This window comes from Vicia villosa, unplaced genomic scaffold (genome assembly GCF_029867415.1).
Source record: "Vicia villosa cultivar HV-30 ecotype Madison, WI unplaced genomic scaffold, Vvil1.0 ctg.001648F_1_1_3, whole genome shotgun sequence".
Taxonomy (NCBI): Eukaryota; Viridiplantae; Streptophyta; class Magnoliopsida; order Fabales; family Fabaceae; genus Vicia; species Vicia villosa.
In genome coordinates, this window is record NW_026705684.1 from 191,485 (window position 1) to 212,338 (window position 20,854).

Consider the following 20,854-nt stretch of genomic DNA (forward strand, 5'->3'; position numbering starts at 1 on the left):
GTTATGCACTGACAGTGTAAAATATTTTTACACTGTCAACCAATCACCACCATGCATCCAATTAAAACATTATTTTATTTAAAAAAAACTTTAATGACATGGCACATTCATGACTCCCTATTGGATGACAGTGTAAAATAGTTTTACACTGTCAGTGCACTACCTTTTAACTCATATTCATATAGTTTAGTAACTAAATTGACAGCTTCCTAACATCTGTATGTGCAAAGTAATCTCGATTCCAATTTGAACTCTTTGCATCCACTTTACACATTCACACACACGCACAAAAATATATATATATATATATATATATATATATATATATATATATATATCTCACTAAGGACTAAGAAGTATAATCATATATTCTTTCTTCCATATACTATGGCAGATAATTTACAACATGGACGTCAGAGAAAAGTGCCCAAAGCACTTGGTATTTTTTTGAGGTGCTTTTCTGCCACTTCCAGGAAAGAGCAGGAGCAATTGGTACATGATCATGTTGACAACAACACAGAAGAGATCATAAGAAGAAGAAGCAGAGTGGCTTCCACAACAGCCGTCGATGAAAAACCTCTTGGCAAAATTGCAGATGCGTTCAAAGAGCTCGCAGATGTTGTCATCTCCGAAAATGTGGTTGAGGTTGCAGCTTTTTCCCGCGCATGTGTTTTTGTGGCTCCCCTTTTTGGCAGCATTGGCTTTCACTTCAAGTTCATTGAGATGGATTACCTCACCAAGGTAAGTGACCAATAAACTACTTCTTTATTAGTATAACATATATGTGATCTCATTTGTTGATATCCACAAATCTGTGAAGCACTAACACATAAACATGGATAATAACAGGTCAATGACATAGCAGAGGCATCAAAGTCTTTCAAGACATTACAATCTATGGTTGATCATGATGTACAAACTAATTCTGTGAGAATACAAGGAAGCCATTCCAGAAATCTTTTGAAGATAAAACGTGGACTTGAATTTCTCAAGGTGCTATTTGAACAAGTTCTACTCACAGAGTATGTGCATCTTGTTCATTTGCTACTTTACCATTTACTGTGTACTATTAGTGTTTGATTTGATATATGCTTTTCATATTTTGGTAGAAGAGATCCAAAGCATGTTACTATCACCCTTAATTGATGTTTAAACACAGTGCCAGATAACAATGATTAAACAAAACAAAAAAATTCATTGCATAATAACAAAAGCTTCAATTCTGCTGTAATTTGGAGAATCTTACAGATTATCTTTGAACGTGAGATTTGATCTATATTTGGTGAGCTACAAGACTCATCTCAGAGGAATAAAAATAAATAAAAAAATGAAAGTGGAACACTGTATGACAGAAAAAGACCCCCACTTACAATTCTTAAATGTTAGTGCAAAGTGTAGCTGGGTGGAGAAAGTGTATGTGGACTAATAGTGATTTTAGGATCAACAACCTCAACAATATAGTCTTTTTTGTTTAATATTTTTACAATTTTGTTTAGTTTGGTAGTACTTAGCAGTTATAGTAAATAATGTCCCGATCTGTGTTTTGACAGGGGAAATTCTATGAGAGATGCGGTTTCTAAGGCTTACACGCAAATATTTAATTCATATCATGGCTGGGCTCTCAGAAAAGCCGTTTCTGTAAGATTAAATTACATTCCTACGAAGCAGCAGCTATATAGGAAACTCGGTGAAGATGGTAAGTATAGCATAATATTTGCTACAATCAGTTTATATATGTATTTAAGGCTTACAACTTTAACTATTGTAGTTATGATGTTAACAATATTTTTGTTATTCTTCAATGTGTTACACTAGAGTCTGCGGCAAAGGTCTTGATGGAAACTTATATATCAGCATCCCCGCCTCTAATCCAATATATTGAGAAGATCTTTCTCGAAAGAGAATTGGGTATAGATTGGTGAACCTTCTAAATGGATGTGTTTTGATTGATTTGGATACATGTAATAGATAACTGTTGTAGTTTGGAATCTTTTATACACAATAATTGTTTTGGTTTGTGACAATCATTTTTGTCGTAATTGAAAGAGCAACAATTTTTGTTCAAAGGGTAAATAAATCTCCTAAATACAGTGAAGGAGGTAGAAGAAAAATCAAAGAAATGTGAATTTTAGGTTTGGTCTAAATAAGCACCTAGTATGCATAAAGAGATAGAAAAGAAAAGAAAAAAGCATTTCAGGACCAATTTCTTCCTCATTCAATACTTAATGCTGACTGAGGACTCAAATAGGATTGTATACTTGGGGTACAAGCTTGGAAAGCTTACATATAAAACCAAGAAAAATTAGTCCTCCCCTTTTCTCCAATACTAGGTTTTTCCTGTTCCTATTCATGTAAGAATGAAGAATTATATTTACAATTTTTCTATGATGACATATCTAGGATGAGCTTGCTAACAGAACCTATTACAAATTAAATCAATAGAATCTATATGAGATTCATAAGAGAAAGAAAGCATACTCTTTTCATTGAACGGCCATGATTCAAGTCACAAATCCCATTGCAGAAAAACGCGAGTATGTTGCACAACCAACAAGAGTGTCAACGCGCACCAAATGGCTATAATCATATATCTTCTTCACCTCAACAACACAGCTATAGTAGCTTTAGACAAAGAACCTTCAGAAGGCCTAATAAAAGGAATTTCTGCCTAATGAATGTATAACAAAGTTTTCTATATCATCACAAAGGGCTAACAACCCATCCTGTAATTGGATTCTGTCTGCGAACTCTCAACTTCCCGTGCCTACCACTTTGCAATCGCTCAAGCACTGCATATGTTATTGAATCTGGTGTCAGCCCTTGTTGCTTAAGTTTTGCATAAAGGTCCACTGCCTCGGCAGTTCTTCCAGACCTTTCAAGACAATCGAGTAAAATATTATATGTTACTAAGTTAGGAGAGCATTCTTCAGCAATCATTTCATCGAACAAGCTACACGCCATCTCAACTTTATCAGTCTTGCCAAAGCACTCAATAAGTGTACTATAAGTTACAACATCAGGGTTTAATCCTTTCTCTTGCATTTCTTTAAATCTCATGTGAGCTTCATCAACATCTCCATTCTTTCCAAGGCAGTTGATCAAACTGTTATAGGAAATGACATCGGGATCACAATTACTATTCTCTAGCTCTTCGAAAATTTTAATAGCACTGTCAACTCTTCCAGCTCTCCCGTAGCTGGAAATCAGAATATTGTATGTAAATATGTCTGGTGGAGGGCCGTCCCGTTTCATCTTTTCATAAAGGTCATGGATATGCGCCACTTGTTTCAACTTGCCGAGAGCTGTGAATACTGTATTATACATGATAGTATCACTGGTTATACACTTTTCGTGAAATCTATTAAGAAGATCTATTGCTTCTGTCATTTTCCCACTACTGCATAAACTCTCTAGCATGGACATGTAAGCATCTTTATCACCCTTGTCATGGAAGTTCCACATGTTACAAAATAGCCTATGTGCTTCAGAGGAATGACCCAATTTGCTTAAAGTCCTTACAAAATAAGCATATATCTGCTTATTCATATATTTTTTTGATATCTCCACAATATAGTCAAGCTTATGAAGCTGTCCTTCAGCAACCAAAACATTCAAAAGCACACTGTACGTAAATTCATTAGGCTGACAATCACTCTCCACCATTTTTGAGAATAGAAGGACAGCCTTGTCTGCCATCCGTCCCTTGGCGAGTGCCTCAATCATAGTATTATAAGCAATCAAATTTGGAGTTAATCCCTTTTCTAACATCACCTGAAACAGTGCTAGCGCCTCGTTTGTTTTGCCGGATTTCCCAGTCATTCTGATCATAATGGTGTACGTGATCGTATCAGGCTCACAATGCCTTCGCTTCATGTCCTCAAATACTTTATATGCTTGATCCACCTGCCAAAATATTGAAATACACTAACTGTTAAACAGGATCAACAAAAGTAAGCTGTACTTCTTAAACACCATTTACAAAAGCACTAAAGCTCAATTAGACGTTCATCAATCTATTCATACTAATCTCACTCGAATTTGCAGGAAAACTTTACAGCCATATAAGTAATTATGTATGTATAATAATTCCAGAAACAGATACTACAACAACAACAACCAAGCCTTAACCCACTAAGTGGGATTGGCTACATGCCTACATGGATCAACTCCCGCCATAATTTCTTTCGAAGATAATGTTTCTATCCAAATTGTTAATCTAGAGATCTTTCTTAATAACTTCTCATATAGCTTTTTTAGGTCTACCTCTACTTTTAGTTGTTTGACTCCTCTCCATCCGATCTACTCTCCTAACCACAGAACCTACGAGTCTTCTATCTACATGCTCAAACCATCTAAGTATATTACTGAAGGCTTATGAAAACAAGCTTAAAAATAGTATCATAAGCTATTTTTCAACATTTCCGAACATTTCACAAGCGCCCGTGTAATAAGATAAATTAAAATAAGCTTATCAAAATGTCTCTTTACACAAATGCATATATCAAGATAATCCCAAGTCCAAGACCCAACACAACTTCTCTAAATGCACCTCTAAATAATCAAACATTATCCAAAAGGGTGCAAGAATCTTCATTTATCTCTCTTGAAAACATGCATTGCATTGTATTGTAATGAATCTAACAAATTCAAAACAAAGACAGAAAAAGCTGCAAAGCAAGTAAAGTATGAAAGAAACACACAAACCTTATTCTCCTTAGCCAAAGCATCCAAAAGCATGTTATAAGCAAAAATATCCAAGTGATAACCATGTCTCAACATATCCAAATAAACATGAAAAGCCTTATCAGAATCCCTTAACCTCAAATAAGCTTGTAGCAAACACTTATAAGTATAAGCATTAAGCCTAAGCTCCCATTTCTTAACCAACCCAACACAACGTTCCAAATCACCAAAAAATCCAATCAGAATATTAACTGTCGAGATGGAGCCACGCAGGCCACGTCGCTCCATGTCATCGAGGAGCGATTCGGTCTGCTCGAATCGAAGCGGCGAGGACGAGAGGGAGAGAATGAGGAACATTCGGTTATAAGTGAAGGAGTCATGACGGAAGTTGGGGGAAAGGGAGGGGCAAAAGTGGAAGAATTTGAGAGCGAGGGAAGGGTTTTTGAGGGATTTGAGAATTTCGGAAGCTTCTAGAGGGGTTAGGGAGATGGAGAGAGATTGGAGATATTCGGAGAGGTCGGAGAAGGGGTCGTGGAGGGGGGTTTGTTTGGTGGAATGGGGGTTTGTGGTGGAGAGGAGGATTTGGGTGGCTTTGCAGACTAGGTCGTGGCGGGGGAGGGAGTAGCCGCGGGTGTCGGAGGGGAGGGGAGGCGGTGGGGTTACTTCGGCGGCTAGGGAACGGCCGGTGGGGGAGGTGGAGGTGATTTTGGCGGTGTATTTGGTGGCGAAGTGGCGGAGGGAAGTGAAGTGGAATGGTTTCATTGGTTTCGGTTGGAATCTAGTTCTCCATCAAACAGATTTCAGTGCTCTGCTTGCTACGAGAGTCAATTGTAAAATGAGAATTTCAAATTTTATTTTGGAGAGACAAACTAAAAAACAGTAATTAATCACAATATATTTTCCTTGGCGTATCTGTTAACAAGAATTAAAATAGGAGTAAAGTTACAATAATAAGGGTCATGCTACGTTTAAATTAAAAACATTACCATTTATTTTAAAAAGTGTGGCCTCAATTAATGAACTATAAATTATAGTTGATGCCCACATTAAAATATTAAATTATAAAATTTAACATTTTTTAATCTTCTAAATTATAAAAATACTAAAACAAAATAAAAATTTTAAACTACAAATATTTGTATAAACGAGAATAGTCAACTATTGATACAATTGATTTAATAAACGGGAATAAGTTACATATATTTTTATAAACGAAAATAAATCTATTGTTGATACAAATTTTTTATAAACGGGAATAAGCTACAAAAATTTTTATATACAAAAAAAAGTCTATTGTTGATACAATTTTTTTTATAAACGAAAAAAGACTATTGTGGATACAATTATTTTTATAAACGAAAATAAATATCAAATAACTTTATAAACGGGAAAAGTCTACTATTAATACAATTATATTTATAAACGTGAATAAGTTAAAAATATTTTTATAAATGCGAAAAAAGTATATTGGTGATACAATTATTTTTATAATCGGAAACAAGTTACAAATATTTTAATAAACAAGTAAAATCTACTAATTATTTTTATAAAATTATTTTACCCAGCGTTGGATCAAATAAGTGTTTTTATAAACGGGTTCTAAGTATTTTTATATTGGATCAAATAAGTATAGTGTTGTTATATTACTTTAATCAATGCATAAAGGTTGCTACATATTTTTTGTTTATATTTGTGATTATGTGAATGTTTATAACCCGTAAAACAAATTTAAAAACTGACAAATGACATATTGCGACGTGTAATTATTGTTTTAGTTAAAGAGCAAAATTTTGGATGTATTATTAGCTCTTAGATCGATAACTATTATTTAACATACTACATGTTTAATTTTTATTCCAATTGTCATCCAATTAATATGTGTATTGTTTAAATATATACGGAATAACTTTATAAGTTAGATCTTATCCACATAATGTTAAACCCAAACGACCCCGTGCGATAGCACGGGTATCCCGCTAGTTATAAATAAAGAAATTATTCTAGATCAATACATTGAATAAACATAATATTTTTTAGAAAAATTAATGATTTATGATTTCAATGCATTGAATACATATATTTTAGGTAAAAAACTTATCTTTTTAATCTATTAAACAATACTCTACTTATCTTTTTAATCTCTTAACCAGTGTCCTCGGGGCACTAGTTAGCATTACCCTTATAATAATGCATTACTTTGTGTTTTTATCATTTTTTTTAAAGATGAGTTGGTTTGAAATAGGGGTGTTCGCGGTGCCGTTTGGATGGAAAAAATCATCCGAATCGTAAGAGAAAAAATTATGCGGTTTGGTTTAGTTCGGTTGGCTTTTAAAAAAAACCGAATCAAATCAATGCGGTTTGATTTGGTTCGGTTGGTTCGGTTTTTTACAAATATTTTATTGAGTTATACGTACACATATAGATGACAACATAATTTTGTTTTTAGACATTCATGCACTATCAAATAACAACAAAACTCGTCATATTTTGACAACAACTTTCCATTTAATATGTAAAAATTAAATTTGACAAAAGTGGAATAATAAACATAAAATAATAGCATAAAACAATATAAAAATTATTATAATCAAACAAAAAAAATAGAAGAGACGAGAGAATAGTGAAGATGAAAAAGAAAAAACAAAAGAGTTGAGAGATTAGAGAAGAAGATGTGGGATAAAAACGAAACTGAAATATGGAACATTTGCATCAAAATGAGAAGGTGAAAAAGAAAGAATATAAGATAGTAGAGATTAGAGAAGAAGAGGGAAGATGTATGTGGCAAAGAAAGCGCAATAATGCTATTAGAGATTTGAGAAGTCGGAACTGAAATCATATGTATAAGGATGAGAAAATTGTTCGTAATCATAAGGCTAAAGTATAATAGGTTTAAGTTTGTTGGATGTGAGTTAAGTAAAAGTTAGGTTGTAATATAATGCGGTTTGATTCGGTTTAGTTCGATTTACAAAATACAAACCGCAAACTGAACCAAACCGTGCGGTTTTGTAAAAAGATGACCCAAACAAATCCAAACCAAATGCGGTTTTTTGCGGTTTAGTTTGTGGTTTTCTATTGGGTTGGTTTGGTTTTGAACACCCCTAGTTTGAAACCAATTTGTTGGATTGCAAAGCTTTTTCTAAGGAAGTTCTAAAGAAGGTATTAAAGTTGTTTGGGTTAAATGGAAGGATGTGTGTAAAACTAAAAGGCATGATTTAGGTGTCAAGAATCATAGACTATGCAAATTAACATTTCTTAGTAAGTGAAAGTGGAGCATTCTTTAGGTTTCGTCGTAGTTTCAGAGAGATATATGCAAGGTAGTGGTGTTACTTTGGAATGATATATCACTTGCACCGCATGAAAAAAAGACGTGCCTCGATTGGTTTTTAGAAATAAAACCAATGTGGTTTGGGTTGGTTTTTAGAGACAATCTTTCCTAATTTGGGAGGAGGAACTCTTTGAGGGTTTGCTTGTTCTTATCACGCGTATAGTTAGACATGACAAGGTAGATGCTTAGGTTTGGAATCCTGACTTAATTGGAGGTTTTTCAATTGGATCAGTTTATGACAGCATGTTGGTTGTAACTGGCGTCAAGAAAGATAGGTCTGAGAGGGTGGTGAGGGGTTGTCTGGGTTTGGAAGAGTTGGATGTCGTCTAAAGTTGTGGTGTTCTCTTGGCAGTTGATTCAAAATAGTTTGCCAACTAGGCAGAATCTTCTTAGATGACAAATAATGTTGGATCCTAGTAATGGGGTGCGCTTTGTGTTTTGGGAAAGTGGAGTCGGAGGATCATCTCTTTGTTTTATGTGAGGTAACTTCAACCATTTGATATAGAATTTTCAAGTGGATAGGTCAGTCGAGGCTTTGCCACGTTCAATCCTAAGGATTTTTGAATTGTTTTAGGATATGAGAAACAAGTGTCTTTAGGTCTATTCTTGATATGTCATTCTTTGATATGGACTATTTGAAAAATTAGGAAACAAAGTTATTTTTTGTAAGGAAAGATTGACGGTTAATCACTGAATGTCTGTGATAATTAACCTGCGTGGAAGTGAGTTTGTGTTAAATCTTCATGTGTTTTCATTTCTCTTTATATTTAAAGGTGTGCTAGATGACTAGTTGTTCGCATCTAGAAGTGATTTTGTGCTAAATCTTCATGTGTTTTCATTTCTCTTTGCATTTAAAGGTGTGCTAGATGACTAATTGTCCGCATTTGGTTTTGTGGAGGTGGTGATGTGATGTCTGTCTTCCTCTAACTTGCCGCTAGTAGTTTCTTTTAGCCAAATTTAGAAAGAACTATTCTGCTAGTAGTTCCGGAGGACTTTATGTGTTGTTAGATTTGTTTGTATTCTCTTTTAACTCTTGATTCTTTTATTTTGAATATATGATTCCTATTGGACAAATAGTTACTAGTAAACTTCAGGTAAAGACAAATTATTCAAAGGAATTAAAGTTGAAATATTGAATGAAGTTTAATCAAATTGCATTACCCAAAGTACATGCTAGGATCTTATCTCCTAGACACCTCAAACTACATTACCCAAAGTCTCTTTCAAAACTAATGGGACTGCTATTACTAATTAGATGTTCAAAGTACATTCTGTATATACTATAGTTGGAGAATTTATCATTGTGTACATACTACAGTTGGAGAATATATATGTATTAAAAATTGTCCATATATGATATTCATTTTTTATGACGAGCTTTTTAAGTTTACTTTTTTCCATGAACTGGTGAAAAATAAACCATTTAAAGTCTAGATTAAAATTAAATCTATCGACATAATGCATACATACATCATCATCCATGGAGAAGAGCAACATCCGTATAAATAGTTATTTCTAGCATTTGATAAAGTAAAAACAGCTGCCCAAAATTTAGAAATAGGAGAATGACTGTTTCTCAAATTTCATTATTTTACAATAGTATTATTGAATACGCCAATCAAAATGTTGTACACTTTATTGGAAATGGCCGGAACAATCACAACTATCCAAGTCCTGAATAAGGGGCACAATATCCATCCTTCACACATATATATAATAACCCCTCATTTTGATGACCTAAATCCTAATTGAACAAGTTTCTGATACATAAATATAAGAAACTGACTACACCGATCCATTAACAACAAATAATATAATAATGCACACAAACTAGAGGCATTTAGAGAGAAAAAAATCAATCAAAAGGTTCAACAGAAGCCCGGTCCTCCCTAGTTTGGCAAAAAGATGTATGCCGTTTGTTTGCTTCCATGCTTAATCAAGCTTGACATTAGAGTAGAGAAGTGTGTCCCTTGTGATTGGCATATACAAGAGGTAACATGTCTGCCAGAAGAAAAAAAATGAATTAGTAAATGTTTATGATCATGCATCAATTATCAACACTTTTACTAATACTATCACCATTGCATCAGAAATACCAAAAATCTAACCACTAATTCTAATGCTAGTATCCATTATTCAAACATAACATCATCATACATTGCACCAAATTAAACGTTATAATTTCCGTCCCAAATAAATTTCCAAATTGTTACTAAGAAAAGGTACTGCCCAGCTGCACAGAAAATTGTATTCCAAGTTCCAAATATTTAGCTAGATTTTAAAGACTAATACGTCTAGCTACACAGAAAATCATTTCTTTCGTATTTTTGATTAACATGATATTAATAGTATGAGTTCTTCACCAGACACTTACCCCCATAAGAGTTGAAACAAGCAAAAGAATTCCTGTTATCCAGGCAAGGGTTATCCTAACCAGTGCCACTTCTGCAAAAGTTGTATTCAGTGCATTTTCTTCTTCCAACCATCGCGCCTTATGGTAATCAGAAGGAGTAAAGATCGCATTAAACGTCTTGCCAGACTCTTGAGGAGTGGCAGTTTGATAATAGATAATTCCAACAATTTGACCTGCTCAGCCATTGATCATTAACAGATTCAATAAAAGCAAATGAACTTTTCAGACCAATAATTGACAACTAAAGAACAAATAATCAGCTGAGTTTGCTACAGTAATTTGACTAAGATATTTTTACTTAAGCAAATACTACTTGCATCCCTGAATATAAAACCCTTACGAGCAAATCACAGGAATTTAAAAAGTTGGTTGTTTTATTAAATTTGTTGACAATTGGTTTTGTTTTACAAATTTACATTTCAATAGAGAGAATTATTTAATATCTTAACAAGAGTATTTATTATGATTGCAAAATAAAAGTAAAATAATTAGGGGTATTTTGGTAAAGAAATATTAATGCAGTGGAACATTAAAAAAGATCATATAAAAAGGACAGAAAAAACTCAAGAGGGGTCTATATATTTAGGGATGGAGGTAGTAACTTCCGTAGTTCCAATCTTTTAAGAAAAAATATCAAGTAAGCCTGACAAAAATTGACCTTTGTATGCCTCTTGCAATGAGCCAAATATCTTGGTTAAAGTCACAAGTAGCAATTCAACTCCATGCTGAGCAATACTTTCAGCTTCACCTTGCTCTTGCAAAACCTGCATCATATTGGTTGATAGTGTATGAAAGAATTGTTTCTCTTTAAATTTGCATTCACATTTTATATGCTTTCCTATGTTACAGACAAATAAATAAAGTATCGATCATGTATTGAAAAGAAAAATGCTTGAGAATGACTCTTCATACAAAATTTCTGAGGCACAACTTTTTTTTCCAATCAACTACAACTTCATAAAATTAATAGTCTACCAAAACATGCTCTGAGGCGGAAATTTAAATTGAGAAACAACAGAAGAAACAGAATCAACTAAGCACTTCAGATGGCTCGTGTTCACGTCAGCATAGTTTCCCCATCACAAAAGGAAAATTAAGTTATTTCCATATTTTCCTTTTAAATTGAAAAAACACTTCAATTTTATAGGATTTCAATTTGTCCAACAAGAGAACCTAATAAATAAGGGATTCCTTCTAGGAACATCAACATTCATTCTAATTTAAAATATTCTGAGAAAGAAAGTTGCACACCTTAATACCATTGAAGCTTCCTGTTAACAACTCAGCTGGACTTAGAGTATTCTGAGATATTTCATGATGCATCTGAATTGCTCTTTTGACATTTTGAGCGAGAGACAAAAGACCTATCACAAACTTTCTTTCTTCTTTCTGCAAATATAAGCACATAAGCCTCCCAATCAGTCCTAACAAACAAATACACATATAAGTAGAAAACCATGCCTTCAAATAATCCTTATCACACCTTTGACATATGGAGATTCACTAAGGCACTATTTGCCAAAGGAATGGTAAGCACCCCATTGACTGGCTCTAGGGCATCAGGGGCATATGATCCACCTATCAAAGATGACTAAAAACAACAGAGAAAAAGTCATATATAAATATAACTGAATAGTTCTGTTAAATAAATAGCTCATTAAAATGTGTAATATGAATCAAAACTTACAAAATCGTCAATTTCTTTGTCAGTGAAAACTTCCAATTGCTCATCCAACGAAAACACAGAAATATCATTTTCACCTGCATGATTAAAAGAAAACAAACATGAAATATTTTGCAAAAAAAAAAAAAAAGATAAAACCAAACCTTATCAGTAGTGACAATCACAATTTTCGTTGTATTCACCTGGAAGTTGAATGTCAACTTTATCTGAACCAATAAATTTTGCATCCCACGATGACTTGCTGAACATTGCATTATCCTGGGCAATGCTTTCAAGACCTGCATCCATATCACAATTATTATTTAAAGAACGAGAACATATTATAGAAATTGATCATCATACTCAAGAGAAGGCCAGAAACCTTTGATTCCATTCACTTCCAGCAGAAACACAGCACGAGGCCTATTGAATGGATTAGGAACCAAAACCTCATTCAACTGAAGAAAATAACACATTACCACTAATCAAATCTACATAACAGAAGTGTGATATAACATAAGTAAGATAGTAAAACTGATGGTCAATAATGATTTCAAGAACCTTGGATGAGCTGGAGGCTGAAAGAGTGGAAGGAGGTGCAAAACCGAGCAAAACTGGCACAGCAGCCCCAACTTCTTGAAGCGAAATTGAAGGATTCTGCAAAGTGAAATGCCACCATCCAGTGAGATCATTATTTTTTAATTTTTACAATGACAACAGAGTGTAGCAGACTCATTAGCAGAAACAGAGGGAACACAAAAGGGATGAACATGATGAAAATAATTAACCTTCAAAGTGAAACCAATATTATGAAATTTAATAAGAGTATTGGAAAATGGTTAGGGAAGTTAAAGCAGTTGGCTAGTTGGTTAGTTAGACAGGGTAAGATATACATATAATTTCTTTTGTTTTGTTATACAGATAAATTGGGGAAATCGTAGGGGAAGAAGAATCATTCCATGGATTTGATAGCTTCTGTGTGAAAGGAGAAATCCTTTTTAAGGGAAAACACCCTTGAGGAGAATTCCATTATCCATTTTCCGTGAAAAACACAAGACTTCTATTCTTTTGATCCTTTCAAGAAATTCCCCTTTTTATGTCAGAGTTCCTTACAATTAGTCTCTTCCAAATTGAACGAAGCAAAAAGAAACTAAAATATAAACTTTCAGCAAGTTAGATTAAAAAACCTCCATTCCTAAATATCATTTAGTTATGATTGAATATGCTGTTCTACAGATAAGTTTATGTTATAATCAATCATTCATATCAACAGAAACAAGAGAAGAAAATAAACCTTCTACTTATTATCATTCTCAAGTGATATTTACTTAGTTGTCTTATTACAAATTTACTTCTTGACTATACCGTTGCTAACAACAACCATTTATTGCATCAGAAGTTTGAAAAATGTTGCAATTCAGTTATCGCATCTATTCAATTTTTCTCCTCATTAATCAACTGCCACTTCTTCCATCATTTCAAATTCTAACAACTATGCAAGAGATTTATGCTAAACGATTATTCATAAGATTTCAAACTAGATTTTGATTTCATTTTCCCCTTCTGAAATTTCCACGCCTCAATTTCTTATAGCAAACAATAACGTTTAGATAAAATGCAAATTCAATCAAAGTACCAAAAATTCAAATCGATCAGCGACGTATCCAATAACGCGATAATATAAGATGCAGCGATATTAAAAAAAGCAGAAGGAGAATTACGAGATAAACCTCATGGTTGGATGATCTAGCGCGAAGGAATTGATGAGTGGAGCTATCGATGAAGAAGACGGAACCAGAAGCCTCGCCCTGTGAAAATCAAACAAAACGAAAATCGTTAGATCGAAATCGTAATCGCAATCAAATGCGCGATGAATTGAAAGAGAGTTGAGATTGAGAGAAAACGAACCCTAATTTGAGGGGAGAGGAAAGAGAAGAAAAGGAGGGTACAAATGACGGAAACGGGAAACTCCATCTGAGAGAGATCTGGTGGTTCCACTTCAGCTACGTGCTTTGTTGTTTCGTTCTCGGCAAAATATCAAATGCGCTTGGAAGAAACGAAAGATTATTACTCGTTTAATTGATGGTTTAAGTATGTTTTTTTTCTTATAAAAAAAGGGCATATTTTATTATTTACAAAATTATTATGTATTTAGTTTGAGTCTTGCCGTTAAAATAATATATTTTTGAATGATTATTTTATAAATATATTTAAAATATTATAAAAAGTTTTTTGAAAATAAAAAAAAATCAAAATTTGATTGTTAAGTCGAGATTTTCATTATTTTTATCATTATATTTTAAAATTTATATTTAATTCTTCTATTTTAAAATTTTTTATAATTTGATAAATAAATAAATAAATAAATATTTTGCAGTATTCTAAACATGTATGAAAAAAATAATTCAAAAATTTAAAAGTTAAAGGATAATTAAGCACTTTTTAAAATATCAAGGACTAAAACTGCATTCTTAAAAATTTTGTAGGGACCAAAATATATCATTTTCTTAATAGAAATTAAAAATAAAATTTGTGATATTTCTAAGGACTAAAATCATATTTAACCCTATAAACAAATAAATTTAATACTTTTTTTTATTAATACTTATTTTGATTGAGAATGTTCTTGAATTGGTAGTATTGATCTTTATACGATGATGTGAATCCACTTGTAAGGTTAGCACTACAACACTTAAATCAGTTTAGAATTCAAGATGAATTTAGTAAAAAATGATGATCAGAATAACATACTTTGACTATCTTGAGTATCAACTTTTATATGTTTTGTCGTTTTGAGTGGATCTACAGTGGATTGGATATTGACATTTTGGATCTTTGCCCGGCAAAAAACACTTAATAATAGATATAATTAGGGGTGGCAAAATGGACTCGACCCGTTGGGCATGCTCGTATTGCCTGCACTTTTCTACGAGGTCGGGCAAGATTTTAGGCTCACAACCTCTATTATGCTCAAGCTTTGCTAGGTTTACACTACTTTATTACACCGTATAAAAATTAGACCGTATGTGTATAGTTGTTTTAGTGCAGCACAAATTTCCAAATGGTATAATTAATCATTAGAAAAATGAAAAGTATATATTTATAGTATAAAGTACGGTGTGGGTGTAAAATATAGTGTAAGAGAAGCATTTCTCATTATGCTCGCTCCTCCCTGCCCTGTTTTTTTCGGACACAAGCATTTACATACAATTTTACTTTTTTAGGACTAAAAGGTGCAAAGCCTGCAGGAATTCTCCTCCCTGTCCTCACTTTTTGGGAGGACGGGGTCCGCCCTCTCATGACCACACCGTTACTGCCAATTTCTTTTCCCCGTCATATACACACTTTCTATTCATCTAGTTTTTCAAAGCGGCAAAGTTGGCGTCGGAGATCTACTGCCAAAAGCTCCATTTTGTTTTGCTTTCAAGATTATTCACAGGTTTTAGCAATTACTTTGTGAGATTTATGAGCCTTCATGGGTCCTCTTCTTTGTGGGTGAGCCTTTTATTCTAATAATTTGATGATCTAAATCTTTGATGTTTTGATTATGTAAAAATGGTTTATTTTTCAACTGTATTCTAAAATAAAACCCCCCAATTTCATTTCAAATTATAAAATAACGTATTGTTTGCATTGAGTCAATTTTTGGGATTCTAAATATTCTGATGAAATTTTTAGAAGTTTTTTGTTTAAAAGCTTAAAGTTTGATTTAGATGATGTAAAGGGAATGGCGGCATGGAAGGTAAGTTTTTCGATCTTGAAGTTAGTATTGAATTTGACTCTTCTTATGTTGCTTAAATTTCTTAAATTTATGGTGATAATTTTTCGGTTTCAGTGGCTCCATCTTATCTAAATTGAATTGGAGAGTGATAAAAATTGCGTATTTCATAAAAAAAAAGTATTAGTATTAAATTTAGGTGAACACTCTGGTACTCTTGAGTTTAGTTAGATATCGATACTCCCGTCTAATCAAATAATGAAATTTAATGTCACATCACCTTTTTATTTTATTTTAAAATAAATTAAAATTAAAATACAATTTGCACTAAAAGTACTGATACCTTAAAATTATTGTTGTGGTGCTGGTTAATAATTAATGTTCTATTATATGAAATTGAAAACAATTTTGCATATACAAGCTAATACTACATTTCAAGTCATGGAGCCATTGCAATCTTTACATTGCTTTTATTAAGACAACCTACATTTCTACCATTAAAATTTGTACTTTTTTCTCTTCTTTATAGTATGAATTTAGACATAAGGAAAGTTAGTTGTGGATGGCTAAATCAGGATAAATGTGTGCTTTTTTCTCTTATATTTTAATACTTTTTTCCACGGATTAGAATCACCTACTGATGATAGACGTTCATCTGAGTCTAACTACTGTATTGCAGATAATGGATCCACAAAGACAAATTAGACTTTGCTATGAATTAGTAAGATTATGAATTTTCTTATGTATTTTTGGCATAATGATTATTATTATAAGATTAGGATTTGATTTATTTTCGATTTTTTGTACTACATCACATGATTATGTAACTCGTATTTTTCTGATATTATGATGCTCATTTAATACTAAATATTTTTTATTGAAATTAATTTTATTACGTTAAAAAGTGATAGAAAATAAAAAATAATAATACTGTAAATAAAAATAGTATAATAAAAATAATTTAAATAAAAAATAATATTAAAAGATTATTACATTTTAAAATATTTTAGTAGAAATAACTTAAATAAAATAATATTATAAAAAATATAATACAATAGATAAAAATTAATGAGAGTTTTAAACTATCGCAAACAAAACCAAAAATAAAAACCAAAGGCATATATTTACCACAGTTCCAACTGTCACAATATCACATTCACGTCGTTTAAACTGTCGCAAACAACAACAATCAAAGGCATATTCACGACGCTTTTTACCTGTCATCATTTCTAGTTTAAGTCAGTTCCAACCTGTCGTGAACTAGTGCGACGGTTGGTGTGACGGTTTAGGAAACCGTCGCGAAATAGGTTGGGGACACACGATTTTGCGACGGTACTACAAATCGTCGTAGATTGTAAATTGCGGTTGTTTTAACCGTTATGTGCCAAAATAATCGTCGCAATTTGCCAATTTTCTTGTAGTGCATGAATAATCTAAGAAATACTACAAAAATCTATAAAATAATCTAGAGGTTCATGTGGGACAGATAGCTCAACAACTTTCACCATAACTTCAAGGTAAACTCCCAAACAACACCATTAATAATCCTATAAGTCATGAAAGTGTCAATGTTGTTACTACCATGGCTCAAAGAGAAAAACTTCCAAAGCCAGAAATCAGATTGCATAATTTGCAAAGATTAAAAATGAAAGTGATTAAAAAAGAATTGCATGTTTCACAGCAAGCACAAGGGAGTACTTCAAGCACCATACTCACAAATTCCATATATCATATCAATGCTAGTGTTGTCACAACAAGAATTCAAAAGGTCGTTGAAGTTGGAGAAGAGAAGGAAATAAACGATGATAATTTTATGGAGTTAGGATCAAAACGAGAAATTTTTTAATAAATTTATTGAAATTTCAAAAAGTTAGAGATCAACATTCCTTTCTTTAAATCACTAGAACGGATTCAAATGTACCAACAATTCATGAAAGTTATAATCTCTAAAAAGAGAACATTGGGAGATGATCAAGTAATCTTAACTAAGAAGTGTAGTACAATATCACAAGGTAGGAAAATCCCCATCAAATGAAAAGATCATAGATCTGTCACAATTCCATGCACTATAAATGACAAAACTTTCAAGAAGGTTCTAATTGATTCAAGAGCTAGTGTGAGTCTGATGCCATTGTCAATCTATCAAAAGCTTGGTATTGGAAAATTATACAAGGATGAATTTAAAATTTGTAGATCTGTTTACAAAGCATTCAAATGGGATAGCGGAAGAGGTGCTAATTATAGTAGAAAAATTTAGCTTTTTAGTTGATTTTGTAATCATGGGCATGCCTGGAGATGAAGAGATACCTCTCATTATTGGTCAACCGTTCTTGCTTACAAGTTAATACAATATTGATTTAGAAAAAAATATGCTCACTTTAAAGGTTTATGATGATAAAATGACATTGAATGTGCTTGAAAATAGGAAATAAGAGAAAGGAAACGAGAATCGCTATCACGTAGGCATGATCAAAACATGTGTGGAAATTCAAAGACTACCAAAATAAAAAGCCTCAATAATAACATCACAAATGGTGTCATATCCACCAGCATCCTCGGGTAGAATGACTAAAAATCCCATTCTAAAAGCCAAGAGAAAAAATAAAAGGCGACATCGAAGTAATATTATGAAATATGCAGTAACCTATTGCATAAAGTGGTCTCTATCTCTGGGAAAGATGATTTCTTTGTCTCAAGAAAAGCAACAAGGAATATGAAGTATCCACCCTAACATGGATGATGAAGCGTTAAGCTAATGACGTTAAACAAGCGCTTCTTGGGAGACAATCCAAAAGAGGTATTCTTACCTTTTAATTATTTTAGTTTTTTTTTTTATATTTTTCAATTTTAAAGTAAGTTCTTATTTTTTTTTTTCATTTTTGTTAGTTTATTTTATGTTTGTTTAATTTCATCTGGTTATCTAATATTTCGTAATAAAATAATGGTTGTTTAAAAATCAACAAGCATACAAATTTCCAGTCCTCGTGTATACCAACTTGCAAAATGTTGTTTTTATGTACTTTTGAATGTTCTAATGTGGTTTAATTGGCATTACTGAAAGTTAACCAGGTTTACCGTAACTGACTGTGAAGATGCATCTGTAACGCCCCATAGTGCTTTCAAGATTACTGAGTGGCCCCACAAACCACCATGGGTCTTTTTTAGAATGCTTGATCATGTGTCACACGCTTTCCGGAAAACTTCCCAGAAGGTCACTAATCTAAATACTACTCCAAATCAAAGCCTTCTTAACCATGGAGTTCTTATTTGTTAGGCTACCGAAAAGAAAATGCATCTTGTTGGTATCAGAGAAGACCTCTCTCAGTACGGTGTGGTTCGGGCTGGTTGGAGAGTCTGAGAAGCACCGATAGTGTCAATGGTCTAAGTGTTTAGGATCCAAGAGAGTCTCACACCACATATCCATCCAAAAACTCAAAGCAACGGTTGTACGAGTCATTTCTCTTATATATCTAACATTTTCCTCATTTCTAACCATTATGGGTCTTAACCACACACACTTGAATTCAACAGTACACTAGCGACTTTAAAAATCAAGAAAATGTTTTTTAAACTTATTTTAATCAAGGATGTTCTGTAAAAATTCATTGTTATTTCTCCTTGCTCATTTTCTATTTTGTAAGTAAAAAAACTAAAATATTATGCAACGTCCATGTTTTTATAAAACCCACTTGCTAAATTTTCAAAGTAGCGAGTGTCCATTATATGCACTTATGAAGATATTTAGAGCTCGTTTGCCCCAACTTTTTTAAGTCTTAAAAGTTACTTTAAAGTTAAAGTTAAAAATAAGAGCTTTTAAAATAAAGTTAAAGTTGTTTGGTTATAATTATTTTTTAAAAGTTATTTTTAATTTAAAAGTTGTTCCGTATATATATATATATATATATATATATATATATATATATATATATATATATATATATATATATATATATATATATATATATAATGCGTATTATTTAATTGTTATACTAACATCTATAAGTTAGTGTATAGTAGAAGAAATTCATAATATTATTATTGAAAATTATTATACAATAAAACAAGATATAATTTATAAAACGAATAAAAAGTTGGACAATAATAGTATCTACTAAAAATGATGATGTAAACACAAGAATAAAAAAGAATAAATAAAACATAACTCTAGATGTTATGAACCGTAGAAAAAATTGAAAAATTTCCGTCTACTACATTAGCGCCATTTTTTTTAAAGAAAAGTGCTTTCGTTGGGATTCGAACCGCGACCACATGTTTTAAGCTCCGAAAAAGTTGGTTTCAACGCCTTTTTTACAAGCTCCTTTTATTCAATTTTTTGTCTTTAAAAAAAACTACTTTTTTTCATAAGAGCTTTATGAAAAATGTGTTTGGCCCTCCATCTCCTTATAAGGAGAAGAAAAGTAGAAAAATATTATATTGTAAATGCTTGTTGTTTATGTTTATTATTTTACTCTTACAATTGTGCTCCCTTACAGTATATTTGTTATATTTATGAAGTTTTAGAATAATCCGACTATATCTTTTACATCCCACGATAGCTCGCCACCTAAACATGAATAAATAAGGACTGTAGTTTTTGAATTGTCAATTGAAAAAATTACTCATAAATAGAAATTGAAGACTCGCGAGGAGATCCATTAATAGAAATCGAAGACTTATGCATCATAAAAGACCCATGTTTGTTTAGAGATCAATTATTTCGATTTATGGCATATTTTTCTTTAGGCCATCAAACTCTAAGTTTGGATCCAAATATGTCTTAGCCTACTTCTTAATACACAATATAAGATTGTTTTCATAACACACTTTTAATTGTAATCTCTTAGCTTCAAAAACATTGCTAGCAATATTTTTGTTGTAATCTCTTAGTTTCAAGAAAATGGTAGTAATTTTTTATTGTAGTATCTTGCTTTTAAAACAATGATAGTGTCGGCCAAAACAGAAGCTAACTAGAAAAAACATATGCTAGAAGCCAGTTAGCATGGACTTAGTGTCATTGTCATGGCATATGTTTTAGAGCTTAATGTTAACATT

At 32.3% G+C, this 20,854-nt stretch overlaps 3 protein-coding genes across 4 annotated transcripts; 1 reads left to right on the forward strand and 2 right to left on the reverse strand.

Moving 5' to 3' along the window:
• Window positions 1–369: 369 nt before the first annotated feature.
• LOC131636132 (accelerated cell death 11-like) lies at window positions 370–1,952 on the forward strand. Of its 2 annotated transcripts, XM_058906785.1 has the most exons (4): window positions 370–741; window positions 850–1,022; window positions 1,551–1,696; window positions 1,816–1,952. In XM_058906785.1, exons 1-4 carry the CDS (start codon window positions 388–390, stop codon window positions 1,920–1,922), a joined length of 780 nt encoding a protein of 259 aa, XP_058762768.1. In that variant the 5' UTR covers window positions 370–387; the 3' UTR covers window positions 1,923–1,952. The 2 variants fall into 2 exon arrangements, with proteins under 2 accessions (XP_058762768.1, XP_058762767.1); XM_058906784.1 differs by lacking the exon at window positions 1,816–1,952 and having other exon boundaries at window positions 1,551–1,815.
• A 682-nt stretch (window positions 1,953–2,634) lies between these two features.
• Window positions 2,635–5,574, reverse strand: LOC131636131 (pentatricopeptide repeat-containing protein At1g51965, mitochondrial-like). The gene is made up of 2 exons (XM_058906783.1): window positions 4,705–5,574; window positions 2,635–3,903 (listed from the first exon to the last, which is right to left on the reverse strand). Exons 1-2 carry the CDS (start codon window positions 5,443–5,445, stop codon window positions 2,701–2,703), a joined length of 1,944 nt encoding a protein of 647 aa, XP_058762766.1. The 5' UTR covers window positions 5,446–5,574; the 3' UTR covers window positions 2,635–2,700.
• Window positions 5,575–9,580: 4,006 nt separating this feature from the next.
• Window positions 9,581–14,157, reverse strand: LOC131636139 (uncharacterized). The gene is made up of 11 exons (XM_058906794.1): window positions 13,993–14,157; window positions 13,815–13,892; window positions 12,646–12,741; window positions 12,467–12,542; window positions 12,288–12,383; window positions 12,109–12,182; window positions 11,905–12,012; window positions 11,673–11,810; window positions 11,080–11,185; window positions 10,383–10,594; window positions 9,581–10,009 (listed from the first exon to the last, which is right to left on the reverse strand). Exons 1-11 carry the CDS (start codon window positions 14,056–14,058, stop codon window positions 9,941–9,943), a joined length of 1,119 nt encoding a protein of 372 aa, XP_058762777.1. The 5' UTR covers window positions 14,059–14,157; the 3' UTR covers window positions 9,581–9,940.
• Window positions 14,158–20,854: the final 6,697 nt, after the last annotated feature.

Excerpts from the sequence above, each read along its gene's own strand:
- LOC131636132 (XM_058906784.1), top strand. The coding sequence starts at position 388 with ATGGCAGATAATTTACAACATGGACGTCAGAGAAAAGTGCCCAAAGCA. Across the intron at positions 742-849 it reads AGATGGATTACCTCACCAAG|GTCAATGACATAGCAGAGGC; the intron begins GTAAGTGACCAA and ends GGATAATAACAG. Across the intron at positions 1,023-1,550 it reads GAACAAGTTCTACTCACAGA|GGGAAATTCTATGAGAGATG; the intron begins GTATGTGCATCT and ends GTGTTTTGACAG.
- LOC131636139 (XM_058906794.1), bottom strand. The coding sequence starts at position 14,058 with ATGGAGTTTCCCGTTTCCGTCATTTGTACCCTCCTTTTCTTCTCTTTC. Across the intron at positions 11,811-11,904 it reads TGAATCTCCATATGTCAAAG|AAAGAAGAAAGAAAGTTTGT; the intron begins GTGTGATAAGGA and ends TTATATTTGCAG. Across the intron at positions 10,595-11,079 it reads ATTGCAAGAGGCATACAAAG|GTCAAATTGTTGGAATTATC; the intron begins GTCAATTTTTGT and ends ATGGCTGAGCAG.
- LOC131636131 (XM_058906783.1), bottom strand. The coding sequence starts at position 5,445 with ATGAAACCATTCCACTTCACTTCCCTCCGCCACTTCGCCACCAAATAC. Across the intron at positions 3,904-4,704 it reads CTTTGGCTAAGGAGAATAAG|GTGGATCAAGCATATAAAGT; the intron begins GTTTGTGTGTTT and ends ATATTTTGGCAG.